At 42.5% G+C, this 22,704-nt stretch overlaps 1 protein-coding gene across 14 annotated transcripts in view; it reads left to right on the top strand.

The window, feature by feature from the left end:
• Positions 1-22,704, top strand: part of ARPP21 (cAMP regulated phosphoprotein 21) — a 160,868-nt gene that overhangs the window by 90,132 nt on the left and 48,032 nt on the right. For 11 of the 14 annotated variants that reach the window (XM_033165972.1, XM_033165980.1, XM_033165968.1 and 8 more), the window contains 3 exons: positions 3,434-3,471; positions 5,238-5,291; positions 8,438-8,670. In XM_033165972.1, the coding sequence (XP_033021863.1) occupies positions 3,434-3,471; positions 5,238-5,291; positions 8,438-8,670 (325 nt within the window). The remainder of the gene's footprint in view (positions 1-3,433; positions 3,472-5,237; positions 5,292-8,437; positions 8,671-22,704) is intronic. The other 3 variants (XM_033165981.1, XM_033165976.1, XM_033165978.1) reach the window with 1 other exon arrangement.

The following is a 22,704-nucleotide window of genomic DNA, read 5'->3' as shown; positions in this document are numbered from 1 at the left end:
TTTGTTTAATCGAACATGTAATGAATTCGATGTTGTTTAGGATTTTTTTGTGAATAAATACATACATTGAGCAGAGCAATGGAGCAGTCACTTGAACGATTTAAAACACAGTTCATTTAAGTAAAATGAGTGAATTTGGTCTACGGAAGAAGGAAGGTTCATGTCAGGGGGGGGCATGTACAAAGGGAAAACAAGAACAAGCAAAGACCAAGGATGTGAGGGGCAGCTACTTATTTGTGACTTCGGAGCAGGGGTGCCCATACCATTCTGGCAATCCACCTTGTCCCAGTTTCATTCAGATGGATAGATAGATAGACAGGCAGATATATACACACACTATATACCATAATAAGCATATTAGAGAGTTGCGCTTAAGTCTCACTGAAATCAATGGAGTTTAAGCCACGGCTAACTTGATTCATTGATTTTTGTGGGATCCAGCTAAGTCTGCATCCAGGTAATAATTTTTTTAAAAATTATTATCTCTAGATTTGTGATAGCTGCAAGTTCAGAATCTTGATTTTTACGATACAGAATAGAATAGAATAGAATTTTATTTACGGCCATAGGCCCATACAAGTAAAACACATAGATAACAACTTGTGCAAGTGAGAACAACATATATGCAAGTGAGTTACGATACATATAAGCACTATTCTGTTGTTTCCCCCCCCCATGTGGCTACTACTGCACAAGTCAGAGGGGGCCAACTTGCCACCACCACCCATGCCCCCATTGCCAAAGTATTGGGGGCTGACCATCTGTGGTGGGTAGTAACGGATAGGCTCCCTATGTAAGGCAGGATCCAACAAGATCAGGGTTCTAAGTCCCACAGGGCACCAGGTTTCCTGGCACAGTTGTTCAGGCTGCAACTCATGGGGTCCTGTGGCCCAAAGGATAGTAACTGGGACATGGAGGAAGAGGCTAAAAAGCTTGCCCCTATCCTCCCCTTCATACAGTGGTAATGATATGGGGGGTAGGAGGAGAATGACTAACTGAACAGGGAATTGCTTACTTAAACTACAGTTGAAGGTCATCTGAATCCTAGGTCCAAATTGAGTTCTTTATCCACACTGCTTTCTACATAGCCCCTGATTATTCTCTCCCCTCCCCTCTCCCAAGCTCTTCTTAAGTAAGCCATTCAAATAGTTTCACAAGGTTATGTTAACGAAGCACTTGATTACAGATAAAATAGCTTACACGTCTTCCAGAAATATTAACACTATGGATTGGGGGGGGGGGATGGGAAATTAGTGTCAGAGGAAAAGACTTCTCATGGGAGATTGTAAGACGTTTTCAGCATGTAGAGATAGTTCAGCATGTAGAGATAGTTCATTTGCAGACTGAGGTTTTTGTCCTGCATTCATTTAAACTTGTGATTGGCGGGCAAGCGAAACATTTAAAGGTAGTGTTAGCAATTGCTGTGCTATTATGGCACAAGCATTAAGCAAATGGAGCATTGCATATAAAAGAGCAAAGTGAAACTCAACATGATAATAGCTAACTTGCTTCCCCTAAAGCTTGTCAGCTCTTTCTTTCTTAAAGACAACAACAACAAGGGTAATGTAATACACTGTGTCTGTCTTTTGTGCCACGGAGACCCACATCAGCACTGATAAATGCATATTCCAGGAGATGGCATGGCCTCGTGCCAGCTTCTGCAGCATGGAAGATGAACGGATCTATTATTGAGAGTTTATCCATAAGACTGTAATGCTGATTACACCGATACCCTTCAAGATACTGAAGAGGTAACAGTCATCTTACACTTTTCAGTAACTATTTAGTGCTATTTACCCTTATTCCTGACATGGACAACAGCAATTTTCATAAGCTACGTTCCCTCCGCAGACTTGACCTCGTATGCACACCTGAGCTCTTCTAGTCTTCTCTGACACAGATTTCTGAGCCGATGTTCACTTCATAATTTCCACATCCAGCATGTAGTGCAGAAACGCAGACAACACACTAATGCATTTACACAACTGACAGCAAAACCATGGCCTCTCTGAAAATGATTGCCATCAAGGGTGGAGAACTATATTGCACGTTTTTCTTTCATCTTAGGAAATACAAATTAGTTAATTAAATAAAATGGGCAGTTTAAGATGAGTAAAGCAGCAAAATGGGGGAAAGTGTTGTTGTTTCCCCCTCACATGAACATGTTTGTTATTCTCTCCATGCTGTAAACTATGTGTCCTTACAGCATTTTTTTTTCTTGTGGGAAATTTGTGCAATCAACGCTGAACAGCAAACAAAAGTTTGAATGAGTCAGGCTCATCTCATATACTCCATGAGAGACCCTGTATTATTACATTGGGAGTTGGGATCATCATCGCTATTACAGCTTGCAAATGAAATATCTGTTACTGTAAATTGCCACAGCCTCCTTGGCCTCAGCCAAGCAGCAGCTGAGTTTATGCAAAATGTTTCAGCCCCATGTATTTCACAAGAGAAAACTAGAAATGAACATGGATGTCTCTGATTTATCACAACAGTTTTCGGGAGTCCCTTTCTGAACATCCTGTAAAAAAAATGAAAATGTACACAGTATCTGGACTTCCATAGCACTAGAATTTGATGTGGCTCATGACGTAATTTGAATCATCTGCAGTTTCATAGTTGTGGAAGCAATGGACCTGATCTATTCATTGCTTCTCTCTCTCTCTGTCCGTCTCTCATTCATTTCCACTTCTTTTGTTTAAATTCACTGCAAGTTTGGCTGAGGGTTTTTTCTTTCTTTCCCAAAACATCTATTGTACTCGTTTTATTGTACCCAATAAAAAGGGAAATGGAGAGTCAAAGGCAATGAGAATAATTCATGGATTCAACCAATGTTAAAATGATAGATTCTTGGCAATGGAATTTATTTTTTGTCAAATTATTTTCCATCCAGGACGCATTAAAGTACCGTTAGCTTTCTTAAATTTGTTTCTTATAATTGAACCATGCAGGATTTAAAACTATTCTACCTGCTTAAGCTTCACCCACTCTATGTTTTATTAGCTCAGCATATTTTCCTTCCATTTGTCTCTCATTGACTTCTTGGCTCCAGTCAAGAAGTTAGCTGTTCTTGTGCCCCACTGAAACTGATAGATTAGTTGCAACATACCTGTTCCTCTGATTTCAGTGGGTTTTAAGCACTTCTAGATATCTTTGTTTTGGGACTGTTGCTTGAGCACTTCCTATTCTTCTTAAAAAATATCTGAAACCTGTACTCCTCTGAACTCTTCTGAGATAAGAACTATTGATATATGGTTACTCCCACAAAAACAATCTGTTATGAATTCCTTGTTAACCATCGTTTGAGCGTTCATTGTATCCATGATGCATGAATGTGGAAAATAATTCCGGTTTCAACCTGGAAAACTCGGATGTGAGGGTTACCTTGTTTACCAACCAAAATGCTTTTTTTATTTGTTTTGTCTTCCAGTCAGTTTGCTCCCAAGAAAACATTTTTCTGGATAACAGGTAAAAATGTGCATATGCATTGTATATATTATGGGTTATTTACTTATTTGGCATATTTTAGACAGACCTTCAACTTGAGTTCTCAAGGTAGTATGCGAATATTGCAGTGAAAAAACAGCAGAAACCATAAAATGATCTAATTCACGGGTCAGCCACAAAATAGCAGCAACACCAACGTCACAATAAAGGGGAACTGTCCAACTAACTCTTACGTTCCCCCAAAGCCAGATGAAACAGATATACCTTTGAGAGACGTCAAAAAGATGTCAACGTGAGATATAAATGTATCTCTAATGGAAGGGTGTTCCATAACACAAAAGGACATTCCACAAGTCGCCATGGAATGTGCTGTGGTTATAGATGAAATTATCAGCAGAATTTAAGGCGTGCATTGGCAATTAATGGGAGAGGCATTCCTCCTAGGACCTGGGTCTCAAGCAACGGTTGTGGAGTTCAGCTCAGAATGATCCCACAGGTATTAAAACCCTTTCCCCTGCAGCCTTCCTGGAAGAGATTAGGGGGTGGTCATGGGGAGGGGAAACAAATGAAAATTATTTCTTTGCCCTTTTCTCTTAGTAGGATTCCTCCAATAGAACAGGAGCCTTCCACAGATAGAAGCATTCCTTCTATTCATGGGAGACGAAATCTGGACCCAAGTCAGTAATAGCCGCAATTTGTATTCTAAAGCTACTTTGGCTGAGGGATCAGTTAATTTGTCCCCACTTAAAGTAGCTAGCATGGAGTATATCAGGCATAGGAAAACTCGGCCCTCCAGATGTTTTGAGACTACAATTCCCATCATCCCTGACCACTGGTCCTGTTAGCTAGGGGTGATGGGAGTTGTAGTCCCAAAACATCTGGAGGGCCAAGTTTGCCTGTGCCTGTAGTATATGCAAACATTAGAGCAGATGAATACATAGCATTTGGCACTTAAGCCACTAATTTCTTAGGTGTGTTACATATTATATTAGTGATTAAAAACAAACAAATGCACACACGCACGCACACACGCGCACACACACAAACACACTGGGGAAATGTAACTAGGTTTTACCGAGTATCCAAGGCTGTCCGAAGACATCATAGTGACTGAATTAGAAAATCCAAATGGCTCTTCTCTCATTCCACTAATTAATGTGGGGAAGAATTCACTAGGAAGGTCTCCAGTGCAAGGAAACCTCACTGAAATAAATGGGAACTTCACAAATGGACAGCCTCAAGGGTTTGATCTGGATCTCTCCCACCCTTAATGACAGGTAAAATCTGCCACCAATGGTGGCCATTTCACCTTAGAACGACATACAGTATGTGAATATTTTGAGTTTCAGAGGAGAGCTCATGCTGTCTTTCTCAGATACATAAATGCTCTTGACTTGTGGAAAATGGAATTATTCTGGCTGCAATTACATTACTGAAAAATAATGAGTGTCTTAATGTTATCAGAGCCTACTCTAGTGTCACATTACGGAGTGATGCACTGCCATAAATATTTTTTATAGCAAACATGTTGCAACCAATGCAAAAATAATTTATAGAAAAGGGACAGTCATTCAGTGTCCACAAATCAATATCAAAGAAGAGGGCCGAAAATCATCCTTATGGCTACTGCACTAAAGCTGTTGTGCCTTTGACTGCAGTCTTATTTTAAAAATAAGGAGCGTGATAAAAATATATATATGGCTATAACAGCTGAAGCATCAAGTTAAATCCAAGTTTTGAAAATGCCCTGTTTTTAAATGTGTTTCCTTCCTTTTCATTTTCACCAGGCTCTTGGAGGATAGCATATGCAATGAAACCCTTAAGAAAAGGCAGCTCTTCAGGTATGCACAATGCAGATCGTTAAAGATATATTTGTAATTTTGCATTGTTTAAATGTTTATCTTTGACCTCAGAGTGGGCTATGGCATTAACAAAACCTAAATGAAACCATTGAAAATATTCAGAAGATCCCAAATTGATCCTCCACACCACACCCCGCTCCTCTCCTGGAAATGTCATATCCAGCAAAGCTTTCAGAAGCATCTCAAGAGTGAGTCTTAAATGAGTCTCCAAAGGGACAGAGTTACACAGTTGAGATAGAGATGATAGATGGATGGATGGGTAGGTGGATATAGTTCATAGATAGTATACCCAGTTGTAATTGTGACTGTCAGTTGACTTTAGGGATCATGGCAGGACAAAGGGAAGAGAAAGCTTCAGTTTTATACGTAACTAGGGAATCATTTCACCATGGTGACGTGAAATTTCAGCATGTGTTATTGAAATCTCTAAATATGTCAGTGAAATCAGAGAGACAGCCCAGGATTTGTGCTGATTTCATATCTGTATCCCCTTCTATCCCTGTTTTTATTTGTTTGTGTTTATTTTTAGTATTTTTAATATTTGGAAAACACTTTCCACACAGGTGGCTCATGGAAGCAGTGGGTTTGCTCTTCAACCCCCACATCTGAGATACATACAACAATCTGCAGTAGTGGTGGGGAAGCACTTATGCATACTAGGGATGGTTTTTAACATCATGATATATCGCCAGCTAAACATCACAATATACCGATATATCACAATGTATGAAATAAAGATGGGGCTATGTAGAATCACTGGGCGGCTTCGTGGTTTTCCCCACATTGTGATTTTTGCTTAGCGCGCGCGCACACATCATGATTCACAATATACTGCAAGGTAAAAAATTATGAAACCGATACCACAATATGTACTTCAAACCAGTTTTGGATGATATATCGTCCAGCTCTAATGCTCTTTTTGTACACTGGAACCTCCTGTACATGGGGTGGATCTCTGGATCTAGGTTTGTGTGCTTAACAAAAGGAAAATTATAGCCAGGCTTCCCTGAGTATTTAAAAGGCAATTACTTTGCAATGCTGAATTTAAAATAATAATAATAATAATAATAATAATAATAATAATAATAATAATAATAATAATAATAATCTGCTTTCCTCTGATTTGAGATGCACCTCCTGCTGCTAGCATGTGGCAGCAACAAATATGAGACCCTTAAGAAGAAAATAGTTTTAACTATTATGTTTTAGAGGTAAAGGGTCCTATTTTAAGTTGAGTGAGTTGAATGTACTTGGTGTGTATGATATTCAGTCTCCTTCTCTGTGCCTCAAATTGAAAAACAGCAAACACTATGCAGAAATGTAAGCCTCAGCTACATGTGGTGAACTGTAATGTTTACTGGATATGCCTATTAGAAGGTAAGGGTGTAGTTTTGTTTTCCAACGTGTAAGTGTGAAGTTCCGGGTAACAATTTGAGAAATGACGCACTCCCTATTTTGTGGAGGGTTTGATATGGTTTGATACCGTATACTTAGTTACCATTTGCATTGAACGAGCATCTCCCATATTTTGCTTGATTTCTTCACAAACTATTCAAGAGAACAACTTCTATATTAAGGAGCTCAGAGAAATACTAATAGATCCTTGAGTTCCAGGAGCATTGTCATAACTGTCACACTAGGAAGTATGAATAGACAAGGGAAATGTTCATAGAAGTTGTACGGAGCACGTGCGGCAGCAGTGAGGCAATTATGTGAGGAGTGGATAAATAGGCAGGTTACTGAAGAGGGTGAGAGCAAAGGGCAACTCTAAAGTTTAATAAGAAAGGATAATTATAGCAAAGCAGAATTAAGAGGTTTAAGATTACAGCAAGAATCTATTTGATGGGCTAAAGGAGAAGAATGAGCCCCTGAAGGGCGTCAGTACAAGTGCGTGGGGGGAAACCCTGAAAGGGGTTGAAAGAAGATATATTTGAAAAATTCCAAGTTGGCGCAGGGCAAACATGCAAGTACGTAAAATGTGTGAATATGTTTAATGTGTCCGTATTGAGGGACCTAGCAGGACTGCTGCGGACAAGGAAGGGCATTTAACTTTGACCTCCCATGCAATGTTCCCGGTGAAAGTCCCTCCACTCAAAGCTGTGTTTCCCACCAAAGTGGGGCACATAGTAGCTTCAGGGGAAACGTTTTGTTTGAACTACTGCACCTAGAAAACGGTTAAATACCCTTCCCCACCCAATATGCCTCATAACCTTCCCTCACCAGTTACTATTTTTTAAAAAACAACAACAACAACAACAAAGCACGTTAAATGCATTCACACATTTAATGGTTCAACTAGTTTGGCCCTCAAAGTGGCAGTTTTTGACAACAAAGATGAAGGGTGGAAGGAAGGTTTTAGGGGTGCCTAGTAGTGACTCAGGTACAGAGATGGATACTTATCACTGCTATGTGTTTTATTTTTTTCAAGTGCTTTTGACTGTATGTGGAACTTGAATTAATTGAAACTAAAGTGAAAGTAGGTTTCGTGGGAGAAGTGTCAAACTGCAGGGAAGTATAAAGTACACCTGTAAAAAAAGAGGCCAGCCTCTCTGATTGCATGGTTGTGTTGTTAGCTGTTAACATGGTGGTTCTGAAATGCAGAACACAGTGTTAATTCTATAGGCTTCTAAATTGCGCAAAGAGAGTGAAGTTCCAACTGTTATTTAACTATCTATCAGAGGAATGTGGTGCTCTCCAGGTGCTGTGGACCACAACTCCCATCCTCTCAAATCACTGGCCACGTTGACTGGGAGTTGTAGTTCAAAACATCTGGCCACATCTCATCCTGCTGTTCTTTCAGCATAAATGGTTTTGTGCCCTCAGATTTGCTCTTGCATTTCAAACTCGGCAAAGAAGTTTGTTGGGCTTCTGGCTAAAGCATGCACATCAGCAAAGGCAAAGATTAATTTTTGACCTACTTTTCCTCTTGCACATTTTGTGATTCCCTCAGCTGAACGCAGCCCTTTGCAGCAGCCCACCAATCCTGACTTTTCTGTTCGTGTGTACTCTCACGTGTGTACCAACCTCACCAGTTCTCATTCAGATTTGCAGCAACTTGAGCAAGAATGGATTCTGGCCTGATACATTTGTTTTTGTATCTCCCCCTCCCCACTTTTGCATGGCAGGGGTAACAGGGATAGTACGGGGAAGACATCTGGCAGCCGGCAAAACAGTACTGATAATGAGCTAAAATGGCCAGACCACCAGAGGCCCTGGAGCAGCACAGACTCGGACAGCTCCAATCGCAATTTGAAGCCAGCCATAACGAAGACGGCAAGTTTTGGTGGAATAACTGTTCTGACAAGAGGAGATAGCTCATCAAGCAACAGGAGTACCGGCAAACTGTCTAAAACAGGTAGCTAGTACTGTATTGGGTTTGTCAGAAGGTTTGTCTGCTAAGAGGATGGATGTTCTGCATGATCATTCTGCATCTGAGCTGGCTGCAGTAAATATGTTAGTGCTGTGTCTTTCACCTTCATTCGTGGGTGCAATGCCTACTTCTCCAGGGTCTTTATAATTAGTTGGTAAAATTGATTTAAGAAACCTGGCCAAAAAGAGCACAAAACATACAGGTTCCATTAGTCTCTTTCCATATGAAATGGGATGCATAAAATGTGCACTTGGTGTTCGCATGTTGTTTTATTTTCTCATTCTGGAAGCAAAAATAAAAAGAAAGCGTAGTTTTGATTTTAACTATGGCTGTGATTTGGAGATTGATCTACTGATTTTGTACACAGGAAGCAAAGAGGCTTCTTTAGCTGCAATGTTACATGTGCTTTTAAATATATGATTTTAAAGGAAATATATATTAAATTGGAATTAAATCTGTTCTTAGTGTACATTGTAAACAAAGAATACACCACAGCTTTACCTCTTTAGCCTCAGCTGCCCAAAGCCAGATATAATAGATATGTCTTAATACTTTTCTACAAGATGCTTAAGTTCAGGATTCAGTGACCCTCAGGTCAAACGAAATCTACAGTTGTGGGATGGAAGGGCATGTATAGGTTCAAGGCTTGTGCTTATAAGAATATTCTGTAATTTATAGGATGTAATCCTTAATGATGCCATGCCTACAAATTGATTTTAGCATGTACTGCTTTTCACTTTCTGAGGGCTGTACGGACACAAACTTAAACTCAGTTTACCAAACCTTTGTTAGCAATAGCTCACTAAACTCCGACATATTGCAGTATGTTCTTTAATGTGCTTCAGATTTTGTTATTTGTTCAGTGGAGAACTGTCAGTATATTGAGTGGAAGAAGAGTGTCCACTGAGATATGTAAATCATATTATGATACAAGCGAGCAATCAGTTGAACTCCCACCAGTTCAAATGCAACACAGGAGAAACTAAAAATGAGCTTTTGCTTGTAGGTCCATAAGCTGGAAGAAATGCATTAGTTCCCCCAGCTGCCTCTTTTTCAATCAAATGTTCTGGGTCATACGTGGAATACAGAGGATCTCGTTCCTTTGTGGGGGAACCTGGGGGAACCTAGGAAAGTTAATTAAGCTTCATTAATATGCAGTTTTATCTCCGGAATCACTACCTCTTCTCATCTTATGGTGTGTCCATGCTTTGCAACCATCAGGGCTGATGCCAGTGCCCTAACCTAATGAACTTTGCAGGCAGGCTTGGTGCAGGGTTTGAGCACAGGGTGTTTGTGGCCTTATGGGTCAAAGCTTAGCTTGTTAGGCTCAAGGTCTACTCCAAAATTCCAGTCTAGGTTCCAAGGGATCCAAGCTGGAGTGACTTCCATTTCTGCATGGTATGGGATAGTATCAGTGGAAAGCCCTCATCACAGGGAGTTTCTGCTCGCTGTGTAAGGGAAGCTGTGGGAGGTTATCATCATCATTATCATCATCATTTTATTTGTATGCCGCTTTTCCGTAGTTAAAGCAATGCTCAAGGCAACTTACAGCATGACAAGATTTACACAATTACCAACTTAACAAAAGTCACAAACAATAAATAAAGCACATCCAAAGGTACACAACCAAATGGAAAACAATTTCCACATAAATCATAAAATGTAAAACTAAAAATACAACATTAATATCAGCACAAATTAAAATTACATAAATTAAAAATTAAAAATTTTTTTAAAAAAGCATCCATTTCTGTCGAGCAGCAGCAGCAGTCCTTTATGGAGCCCTCCAGCCCTGCCCCAGGCTAGGTGGAGAGAGGCAGGACAGGGCCCTCAGGCTCCCAGGTTATCTCTAGAAATGATTTGTAGGACTGCATCATGAGCTTTGGTCTACACAGTATCATAGAATGATCATTAATCATTAAAAGGAGGATTTAATGGTGTGACTTTTGAATACAGAATTCTGCAGTAAGTTTCTGATACTTTTAAGATGTGTCCCGTTTTTACCAGTACTGTGAAATGAATATGCATTTCTGCACCCCCGTGTTAGGGACTGCTCTCTAGAGATAGGGAAGGGAAAATTAACTTCCCACTTTTCCATGTGCCCTTGTCCAGGTCTGTACTTAGCCACATGTGGTTGAGGTAGGGGGTTCTTGCTGTCTCAGCTTCCATCTCGTTACCAAATATTTTCTTGTATTTAGGTATAGTTTATGGGCTTCTGCTGTCGGTTCTAATCTCTAAAGCCAGGTGCTGCTCTTTTTCTCCAGCCCGAAGGGAACTCTTCTAGTTTTGGAGACTTCCCTCTTGACACATTGAAGAACAGAAATTTATAAATGTCCCTTTTTGCAAGTTGAACAAAGGGAAGCAGGCAAGCACCCACATCGCTACATTTCCCTCCAAAACAGCAGCATATCCTTGGAGCCCCCAACCACAAGGCTCTTCTTGAAATCTAGCTGCAATAACTCAGGCATCTATTCCTTTTTAACTTCCAAATGATTTCCTTCCAGCTCACACTCCGACAGATAGGGTATATCATCAAGGACCAGGCATTCAAAGCCATCAATGCTCATTTAAGCAAGCATCCTCTAGCCATTAATATCCTCTGAAGAAACATCTTTAGCTATTAACTATGCAAAAGGCTAAAGAAAATCCTTAATATCATTTTTTAATTTGATTTATACATTTATATCCTACCTAAGCAACAGTATTCCAGGTAGCTTATATCAAATATGGGAAATTGTGCTTGAAGTGCCTATCAGGCTAGCCAAACATTTAACCAACTGGTGCCTAAGATGCTACCCAGGGATGCAGATTAATGTTGAACCACCCACAGGATCTTTCAGATTCAACAGCTCAATATCTTCCTCCCCTCTGATCCTTCTAAACATAGCGATCCTTTCTCTCTGCACAGGGATGAGCGCTGCGCATGGGTTTTTATGTGCAGAAGATGGGTAGAAGCAGGATGAAGGGTGGGGTGAGCAAGTGTGGATCTAAGCATAGGTCTTAGTTTACATACGTGCTCAAGGAAAAAGCATTCCATTCAGCTGCAGTGACTTTATGGCAAAAGAGGGAGGATTGGTAGTGGGAAATAAGCCAGCCCGACCACACCATTCCTCCCAGTCCTTTCACTCCTCTGGCTTCCTTGCATCCAGACTTCACACATTAAAGGATCTTAAAACTTGCATAACATTTTTGTTGCTAAAATTATACATCAACCCTCCCAAGAAGAAGAAGAAGAAATACACGAGGAGCTCCAATAATTCAAGTTTATCTACCCTAGATATTCGCCTAACCTCCAAATGAAATCTCTTATGACACATTTAAAAGCACTTCAGTGATAATGTCTTCTCCATTGCAGGGTGATTAGAAATGTTGAGTGCTCCCTTCCCTTTAAATTTTGAAAGCTTGTCAAGACCCAGATCAGGAAGAAAGGTTGCAGTAACTCAATGAAAGGTTGCAGGAGGGAAGGAGGGAGCACAGGACTGGTTGTCAAAACAAGCTCATAGTTTCCAACTCCAGAACATAAAGTGAAGCTGTCAGTCAGCTTGGGGAAGTCAGGAGAAATAAGGCTGTGGGGAATGGATTCAGAAGGGATTGCTGAACCAGGAGGAGGATTATTCAAAGTAATAATAATAATAGTAATAATAATAAATACACACTCTCCCCCAAGTTCTACTTCATGCTTCTCTGCAGTAATCGGAGCCTGTAGGTGAAGGCACATGTCATTCAGGCAATATAGGGACTGTTCAGATGTTTAAATTCATAAAAATACTGATGTCATTGAAAGGGATTGGACCAGGGATGGAAGAATCTGTGGCATTGCAGATGTCATTGGACTTTATCTCCAGCCAGCATGAGCCAGAGTCAGGGATGGTGGGAGTTGTAGTCCAACGGGATATGGAGGGCTCCAGGTTCCCCATCCCATGTGCATATAAAATAGGTTCATGGAAGCTGAATGGAACCTTCCTATTTAGAGGTCACAAACTGCTGCATATCAAGTGCTGGAAACAAACAACAGGGGGTGGTTGTAGATTGTTGGCACAGAATGCTCAGCTAGATGGACCTTTAGTCTGAACGATCAAAGAAAGTGTGTCCCTGCTACGGCATACTGCAACATTCTTGATAGTGTAGGAAAAGTTTATAAGTGGGGTTCGTGGGGTGAAAATCTGTCATCCAGCAAACACCAATACTTGTCTTCTGTTTGTAACTGTCTAGTAGTTACAGATGGTAGACAAGTTAAGAAGTCAAACTGGTTTTCTGTTTACGTATGGCAAGCATTCATTATCAGTTTCCAGGAACATAGTTCATACAGCTGGTTCCCAAACTTTTGCTGAGGGTCTTGGCAGACCACTTACAGATTTCCCTGCCTGCTGTAGCAATTGAAGTCCATAGGGATATTGAATGCAATGGATGTGTCGTCTCCCCTCTTCAACCACAAATCCACAGACATGTCACAGACCATCCAAATGAAGCTGATGGACTACTGATGGTTCGTGGACCACAGTTTGGGAACCCCTACCATAAAAACCACCCATCACAGTACCCTTTGTCATACTTAACCTATTGGTCTTTGAGAATTATGTTTAATTTTGTGGTATCTAACATAGCCCTGGTAAACATAGGCTGCAATCCAATACACATTTACCTGGGACTAAATCCCACTGAAAATTCAGTAGAGCTTACTCATGCAGAGGATTATAGTTACTTGCTGTTTTTGAGATTGCTTGGCTGTAGTAGTGAAAGGCTAAGTCACTTCCAGTAAAAGCATCTATTTGTGATCACTGACAAAGAGCCTCAAGGTTTTCTGTAGACAAGCATAAATTATCTGTTGCAAGATTGTATCACTACAGGCTGTAGGCGAGGGGAGGATTGGATGAAAAACGCTTCCCCATATGAAAAGGGTTCCCATTCCAGTGCGATAGGTTACCTGTGCAGAGAGTTACTGATGTGGAATAATATTCAAACAACCAATTCCTCGCCTGCACTCTAAAGAAGGGCAAGTCTGTAACTGATTCGTCACAAGAGTCTACTGATTATGGATGGTTTAGAAAGGTAGAATAATTCAACTGCTGATTACATCAGTTCCCCGCCGAAGCACACCTATAGACACTTGTATACTTCATGTGTGCTAGTTCTTATAGATCAAATCATTTTAAGGAGACTAACTAATTTACTTATAATATATATTTATAATACTTCCCATAAAACAAATACCTTAGACATCATAAAGGAAAAGTGCTATGTCTATGCAGTCTCTTTTAACAGGAAAGAGTCAACTCGTGATAACTTTTCCCTGTTATTCTCCTGAAGTAGTTGGATTTATATGTGACTATATTTTGAAGTAACTACCAGTAATTTTTCCCCTAAGATATTTCCTGCAAAAGAATATAGTTGCTTGTCATGATTTCCCCTTATCTCTTACTGATGTTTCCTGAGGCTACCAGATGTAGTTTCATTTGAAACCTTGTATCTTTAAAATAGGTATAGGGTGATAGAATCGTAGAGTTGGAAGGGACCCAAGGGTCATCTAGCCCAACTCCTTGCAATTGAGGAATCTCAGCTGTTAGAATGGAACACAGCAGATACCCATGTTAAATTGCATATGTCAGTAGCAGCTGCACAAAGCCAGGACACATGAATATTTTCTTTCAGTTCTTATACTCCAGATGATAAAAAAACACTTCCAAGAATAACAGTTGGCTGAAGATTAATTTACAGGCATTGAAAGTTGACTGAATTATTTCATCGCAGACAAATACATTAAGATTTCGCTCTTGTGCACTTATTTTTTTTAAATAATAATAATAATAATAATAATAATAATATGTGTAAATTATACAACAGGGTGTGGTGAACCTGCTGCCCATGGGCCATATCCAGCTTGCCAAATGCACATGAAGTAGCTCTCCAATGCTCAGCAAATCTTCCTCCTTGTATGTCATCATGGCTCTCCTTTCTTGGGCACTTGTATTCTCTTCCGCTAGCAGAATGCATGAGATGAAAGGCGCTTTTTCCAAATAATCAGAGGCTAGGGGGAGAATAACATCTCTGCCAAGCTCAGTACTGTGATGGGAAGGATGATTCCCACCCGACTCCTCTACTGATGGGCACAGATTGACAATGGAGCTGGGGGTCTGTGGTGTGTGTGTGTGTCTGCCTGCCTGCCTGTTTGTGTGCATCTCTAACTCCCTGTGTAGGTCTGCCTAGATACATGCACATTTCTGTGCTCAAACCTGTTCACTTTCACATTGGCCACGTGGCCCTCAGAAAGTTGGCCAACAGCAGTTATGGCCCTTGGGTCCTCCTATATGGCATTCATCATCCTGAATGTTCTGCATTAGCCCACCATGTTCATTTACTAAAATGTTGGCCCCCCACAAAGCAAACGACAAAGAACTCTAGTGATATGACTCAGTCACCACAATTAGCTGAGCATCTCTAAACATTATTACTAACTTCCCTTTACACTTTAATCACATGTTGTTGTGCTGATCCCCCCCAAAAAAACCATTTTAATTTAAAAGCATAGTTTATCCCAGCCAGTAATATACTACCTTGTTGCTCGCATATTGTGAGCTATAATGGATATGGAAGGATGCATTATTAAAGCTATAAATCAATACCAAGGCTGGGGAAGTTAATAATTTAACAAATCACTTGGGCTGCACTCCTGCAATGTATGACATCAAAATAATTCAGTTAAAACGATGTAAATGTAATGCAGCTATACAACTGCAATGTTTGCATCACTGGGGGTGGGAGCATTAAGGAGAGCTAAAATTTTGTTGGTTCCTCCCCCTCCTCTTCGTAAACAATAGCACACTATGTCAAAGCAACTATGGACACAACTTTTGTGTAGTTATATGAATAACAGCCTGATTTTGGCCACAATGTACCACACAGTGACCATTGCTAGTGTTGTAGTCTGTAATTTTAATCTGCAACAGAGGCATCTTAAAACCTGGAAATTTAAAATAAGGAATGGTAGAAATGTTGAGATCCAGCTACAGTGTGATTTGCCAAGGCTTTCAACCAGTGTGCTATGGCACCTTGGGGTGCCTTGAATGATGATCAGAGGTGCCACGGGCCACACTGGCCTCTGTCTCTCTTTCCTTCCCTCCCTCCTCTGATGCCCCCTCACATCTCTGCCCCCCAAAGGCTTACACAGCTATTTGTTGCAGCAGCCCTGGCTGCAAACTCCCCAGGCAAATGGTCCTCTGGGGCTGGCCAGGGGGTGCTGGTTGCCAGGAGCTGAGGCGGCCCAGAGACCAGGGGTGGTTGCGGCAGCTGCCTGGAGACTCCCAAGGAGAGGGGAGCAGAGAGAAGGCTGAGGGAAAGCCCCTTCCGCCCTTAGAAAGGAGGGGGGGTTGCAGTTAGCACGAGCCCTCCACGTGCACAGGGGATGCTTGCATCCCCTGGCGCTATTGGGTGTGCTCTGGGTGCGGTGCCCAGCTGGCTGACCAACCGGTGCAGCCGGCTAGGGCGTGCCCACTGCACTTAAGTGGGCTCGCAGCCAGGGCTCGCCCTCTTTTCCTGGGCTCCCGTTCCTTCCTGCAGCAAGACACACCGGATCAAGCCTCTATGGATCAAGACCGCCATGCTGAAATCGCTTCCCTGGCCCTTAGCCTCGGAACTTACCTGAACTAGCTGAAATCACGGGGCAGATTCCCCAGAATCGCTCCACAAAAAAAAAAAAAAAAAAAAAAACGGCGTTTTTAAACGCCTAATTTCTTTTCTAGGTCCTCGGAAGCTCCCTCCCGAGCTGATTCTCATGGAGGTCCTCCTGCTGAGCCGGCATCTAGCGACCACGTGGTGTGCAGCGGCTCCTTCCGCTTTCGATTTGGCGGCCGCTTCACAGCCGCATCTGTTCTTCTCCTTCAGCAGCTAATCCTTCTCTCCTTTGTCCTTTTATTTGGGGCGTTTTGCCTTTTAGCTTTATTTTGCTCAGTTTCTTTAGCTGCGATTTACCTCCTTCGGTGCCTGCATCCTGTATAGCGATCGAGAGCGCTCTGGGGAGCCCCGTGCTACAGCTGATCGGATCAGGGAAATCCCGGCCGGCTACAGCTGTTGGAGCCAGGGAACCCCCTGCCCGCTCTGCAGCTGACTGCGAGCTACGAAGGAGCTGTTTCTGAGGGGGGAAAGCGAATGGACGTCCCCAGCGCCTTGCCGAGCCGCCGATCAGCTGTGCTGACCTTGTTAGGTTCGGGTGAGGAAGGAGCGACGATTTGTGAGCTGCTGCAGCGCTCGCGCCAGGTTTGAAGGGCTTGGGAGCAAGAGGGGAGAGGTTGTGATTCCCGGTTGGTTTTTGTGTCTGGGTGGAAGGAGGATCGCCTGTATTTCCCTAGGAAGCACGAGGCGTTAAAGCCTGCAGCCAGGGGGAACTTGAGGCAGGAGGGAAGAGTCTGTGTTTACTGTGTTACCGATTACCGGGTTTATTTTGCTCTCGGAGAAGGCTAAAAAGGGAGCCTTCCTTGGTTCTTTCGGCTGCCGCCTCTCAGCTGTTTCCCTCTCTTACTCCTCATTCTGCTGCTCTGCTTGTCTTCTGCCTCATCTCCCACGTGCTTGCGCGGATCGGCTATCAGCTGGGCTGTATTGGTAAGCTGTGCTCCACTTCACCTCCCTCCTCTGCGTCTTGTTTGGGAAGCCTGTTTGGTGAGGGGACCCTCCTTCCAGCCCCCTTTCTCCCCCTTGTTTATTTAGTTAATTTAATTAGCTTTCCCTCGGCTCTCCTTTGCTCTGCCCGCTGCCGGTTGCTATGGAAACAAATTGAGTTCCTGCTGGGTGTGTGGTTTTTTGTCTATTTACCTTTTGTTTCCCACCTGTGCCTGCAGCCGGTTGCTAGAGGTAACAAATTACACTGGGCTGCGAAAATAGCAAGGGCTGGCAATTTTAACTAATTTTAACTTTTCCCACATGTGGTTTACACTAGCTGCAGGGAGTTGGGATTCTTTCCTCTCTACTTCCGGGTTCTCCACCACGTGTGCTGGCTGGTTGCCAAGGGAACGTAGAGACTCATTTTAACTAGGGGCAAGGGGGCCCGCCATTTTAACTAAGGGCGAGCGGGTGTCGCCATTTTAACTAAGGGCATGTAGGGGGTTGCCATTTTTAACTAAAGGCACGTGGGTGGCACCATTTCGATAGGCCCATGGGGTTGTAGGAAGAAGGAAATACAGCGGAGATTTTTCCATTTAATAATACTTTGGGGGTTTCATTTGATCTGCTCCAGATTTCATTTGATCTTCTCTAAATAACAATTAATTGATAAATATAATACATTAAAATTATATTAGTAAAATGACAACCGCTGAGGTTACGGCCACCAAGGGACTTTGTTTCTCAAGGCATTTGCTGTGCTGGTGTTTGGCAGCTGCTCTACCGTTCCCATTCAGTTTAGTTGAGGGGACAGCCAGAGTCTACATTGCTTTACATACTGCAAATTTAATCTAACAATTTCATTCAAGGTATTTCATTATATGGGTTTGAAAATTTTTAAGCTATTTCCAAAATTAGGTTACCGCTGCAGTAGCCAACAGTGGAAGTGCAATATGTCTGTATGTTTTACTCATTGCTCTTGACCGCATGTAATTATTCCAAATTCAATTTGCGCTATTTATCGCTGGTTAAGTTAACTCTAGGCTTGTTTTCCTTGGATTCTAATCATTGCAGTCAATTGCATTTAATTACCTCAACATTCAGGATACGTGTCTGCTTCAAGTTGATCATAAAATAATATCCTAGGTTGAAAACCCCCTTTTCAGCCATGCACTGGTCCACCGTCACTTTTTGGTGGGCTGGTCTATATTTTAAAATAATAAATAAATAAATAAATAAATAAATAAATAAATAGAATGAATTCCTATGCCCCACAAATAACCAGATGCAATGTGCGTGACCCAGGTGGCGCTGTGGGTTAAACCACAGAGCCTAGAGCTTGCTGACCAGAAGGTCGGCGGTTCAAATCCCCGCAACAGGGTGAGCTCCCATTGCTCGGTCCCAGCTCCTGCAAACCTAGCAGTTTGAAAGCACGTAAAAGTGCAAGTAGATAAATAGGTACCGCTCCGGCGGGAAGGTAAACAGCATTTCCGTGCACCGCTCTGGTTCACCAGAAGTGGCTTAGTCCTGCTGGCCACATGACCCGGAAGCTGTACGCCGGCTCCCTTGGCCAGTAACATGAGATGAGCGTCGCAACCCCAGAATCAGACATGACTGGACCTAATGGTCAGAGGTCCTTTACCTTCAAATAAAAGCACACATTCTACTCATATAAACACACTCATTCCCTGCCGTCAATGGCCCTAATAATAATAATAATAATAATAATAATAATAATAAAAATAAAATGAGAAGGCGACTGGGATTGCCTACCCCTGTAATAGAGGCATTTATTTGCTTGATGGTTCTTTAAGTTTAGCACTCTGGGCGCATACGTCATAGTTGGATTATAGTCAGTGGAAACAATACTGAACTAGGTTTGCTGGTCTACAGTGCCTTCTTAGAAAATAAATAAATAAAATAATAATTAAAAAAAAAAGAGGTTTAAGGACTTGGGGCAGACTGGCGATTTTAATTTATACGCTGCCCCGCTTGAACAATTAAGGTAGTCTGGACTGTGCAGGAGTTGCTTGGTTGGCAGAGGGGTTTAGTGTCTAAGAGGTATTGTTTGCAACGGTTACGTTTGACCCCCAGGTGGGACAGCTGCATATTCCTGCATTGCAGGGGGTTGGACTAGTTGATTCAGAGCCCCTTCCAACCTTATAGTTATTCCAGCATGCATAACTTTAGGGTGGTTTGGTTCCATACATTTTCCAGGGTTTGTCTGAAAGGCAGTTCACTTATGCTGCGGCAATTCTATAGCCCGTATGGTTGTGCATAGTGCTGATAATGCCAGGGTCGTCAACTCCAGCCTTGAGAATTCACACTTCTCCCATTTTCAAAGGAGGGTTCATTTAGCTGATCCTATCCGCTCATGGGTTTTGGGAATTAAGGTAATGTTCTTTTCACGGGTCTTGGGAAATGGTTGACATTGCATATATAACTGTATATAAAGGTAAATAGCAACTAGACTCAGGTTCTTCCCACGAGCATCCTCTTGGTATCTGGTTACCCTCCATAATACAGTGATTAATAATAATAAATAAAACAATAAAATAAAATTCTTCCCAGTAGCACCTTGGGACCAGCTGGGTTTGTTCTTGGTGTGAGCTTTCGTGTGCCTGCACACTTCTTTGACTATGGCAGACCAGCACTGCTACCCACCAGTAATAATAAAATAGTGCTGGTTAAATTGGACCACGGAACTTGTTTTGAAGAAGGACTAATGTTTTCAAGCTGTGCTGGTTTTGGTGTTTGTTGTTTGTTTGTTTGTTTTGTTCTATTTCCCCTAACTACTCTCCATTATTTGTAACAGGAACATTTCACTTCATGCTGCATCTGAAGCATTAGTTTTCTAGGTTCTTGTACCATTATCAGCTCCTGGAAGTATGAAATTTGGCCTATATAATTTATCAGGACATTCCACAGGGGCAAAGTGTGTTGCTTGGCCAATCAGAGCATAAGAACATAATCAAGAATTTCAGGATCCAGGTTTGGAGCAAAAGACACTATTCTTAAGGGAACCCCTGCACAAATTTGAAGGAAATATGCAGCATAGAGAATTAAAGGAATATATGCTGTACAGACCCTCCTACAGTTATATTCATGTGCTGCTCCATACAGCATTCAGAAAACAGGTAGTACAGCTCTGATTGGTTAGAACGGTATTTATGGGTATGGGAGCACAACAATGGCATGTAAGCACCATGAGGTTCGATCTGAAGCATCCCATCCAAACTTCTTTGCAAGCTGAACTTCGAACTTCTAAAGGAAATTGAGTGAGAATATTAAGACTTCATTTAGGCATTTCAGTTATCCAAGCTGGTTGTTGTACAAATTGTTTGGCCTCCTCCTAAATTGTCAAGCCACTTCTAAATCGCCAAGCCACTTCTGAGCTGTATTAATTTCACAAAAGGAAATGACCGTGGATCGTTCCCGTGCCGCATCACCCATTAGGCTACTGGCATTGAAGCTCCTCCTTGAGGGACTGCTGAGCTTCGCAAGTCAGGTGTTGACCCAGGCCGGCCGCCTTGGGGTTTGGCTTGACTTCTGGGATCTTTACAATGGGGTATCTTTGGCAGGGCAATTGGAAATTGTTTCTATACTATTAGGGCAAGCAAGGGCCTTGTCATGAACACCGGTGGGCGCATGAAGCTGTCGTGGTTACTATCACATGCAGTTTAACCTTTTGAAGTTTCTTCTCATAGTAGTTGCAGTTCGGATGGAAGACTTCAGAGATCACCACGTTGGTCTTTGGACTGATAATTGAGCAGTCGTCGGTGTCCGTGCAAAGCAGGCGTCGAGTTCCAAGAGGGTGTTGCTCCCGCTCCGCGCAATTGTGCAGTTTTGCCTTAAGTTTATATTCATATTCATCTTCCCATACATATTTATTCCTGTGGTTACTAATGGGGTTACTAATGGGGTTTACAATGCCTACCTCGATGGGCAGAGGGAGTAGCGGTGTCTTGGCTCTGTACACTCTCAGGTCTCTTAAGAAGGCCTGGGCGGATGTTATTGACTCAGTTCAAAATCATTGGTGTCAGACATGGACTATTTGGGAAGATCTGTGGGTATCAGGCATAGTCAGCCCTCCCACGGCTGATCAGGTGCTTTATTACTTTGCATACCAGCTTATTAAATAGGAGTAAAAACAAACAAACAAGAAACATTACGATATTAATAATAATTAAAAATAATAATAATTTAATAGATATAAATAAAGAGTAATTGCGGGTCAACAGGAATAGGAATCTCGCTTCTTTACCATCGCGTTTCTATGGCCTTGGTTTCCGCTCCCAGAGGAATATTATCGAAAGGCTTAACCTTGTCCAGATCAGATTTGTTTGTTCATGTCTTACACCCCAAATCTGATCAGCAACTGATCAAATAAAAAGGGGCCATTATCCGACATCAAGCAACGGGGCGCCATGGGCCTTTTCCGGTAAAGGACACTAGGTGATTTCTGTATTGAGGCCAGCCAGATCAGGCCCATTCCTGATTCACCAGGGCGGCTCCCGCCTTACATGCCACCAGTTCACACGTATTATGCGCAGGGCGATTGCCACCGGTGGTTTCCCCCAGCTGAATCTGCCGCCCACTCTTTCCAAGTTGGAGCTGCTGCTACTGCTGTACATCTTGGGTTATCAGCCGAAAGGATAGAAGGCTTAAGGGTGGAAGTCTAACGCCTTCAAGGGGTATGTTCGCAGTTCATGGTAAGCTACTTCGATCTTCCTCACCTTGTGTTGTCATTCCCTTCTTGCTTTCAGATAACCATTTGGTGCACATTCGGTTATACAGCCACAGCATAGTCCACTGGGCCCAAGAACGGGCCATTGATCATGGTCTGGGGTGCAGACTTGGCCTGCCGCAAAGTCATTGTTTCCTGGATCTCTAGAAGGGAATTGCACTGGGATGAACTCCCACCAGAGGTGAAAGAATGTGCTGGGATGAATGCCTGGTGGCAGTGAAAGCCAGGGCCACCTTGCAAGGCCCCTCGGATGTTTTACTATCCAGCTGGGAGAAAATGACTTGGCCTATCGGAAGGGCGTGGACTTGATGCGGGAAATCTTTAAGGACTTGGATGAACCTATTGCCTCTTTCCCTATCCTGACCCATTTCTGGTCATCGCTGCTGGAGAGGCGTGTGTGGCGAGATGGGCATCATAGCTGACGTGCATCAGCAGGACTACCTTGCCCTATTGCTTGGGATGAGTTCCTCCCTACGGTAAAAGCCAGGGCTGCAGCACTTACAGTGGAAATTTTTCATGGACTTGGATGAACTGTTGGCTATGACCATTTTCTGGTCTTTGCTGCTGGAGCAGAGTGTTTGGCGTGACGGCAGTTGCCCGGTTGCGGTGAACAGAGCCAGAAAGCTGCTTGAGAAGGCGGTGGCCCGCCGCGTGGTGGCGCTGGGTGGTTGGGTCATCACTCACCC

Source organism: Lacerta agilis, chromosome 12, assembly GCF_009819535.1.
Source record: "Lacerta agilis isolate rLacAgi1 chromosome 12, rLacAgi1.pri, whole genome shotgun sequence".
In the NCBI taxonomy this organism is placed as follows: Eukaryota; Metazoa; Chordata; class Lepidosauria; order Squamata; family Lacertidae; genus Lacerta; species Lacerta agilis.
The sequence above is the reverse complement of the archived record's forward strand: the minus strand, read 5'-3'. Positions and strand labels throughout refer to the sequence as shown.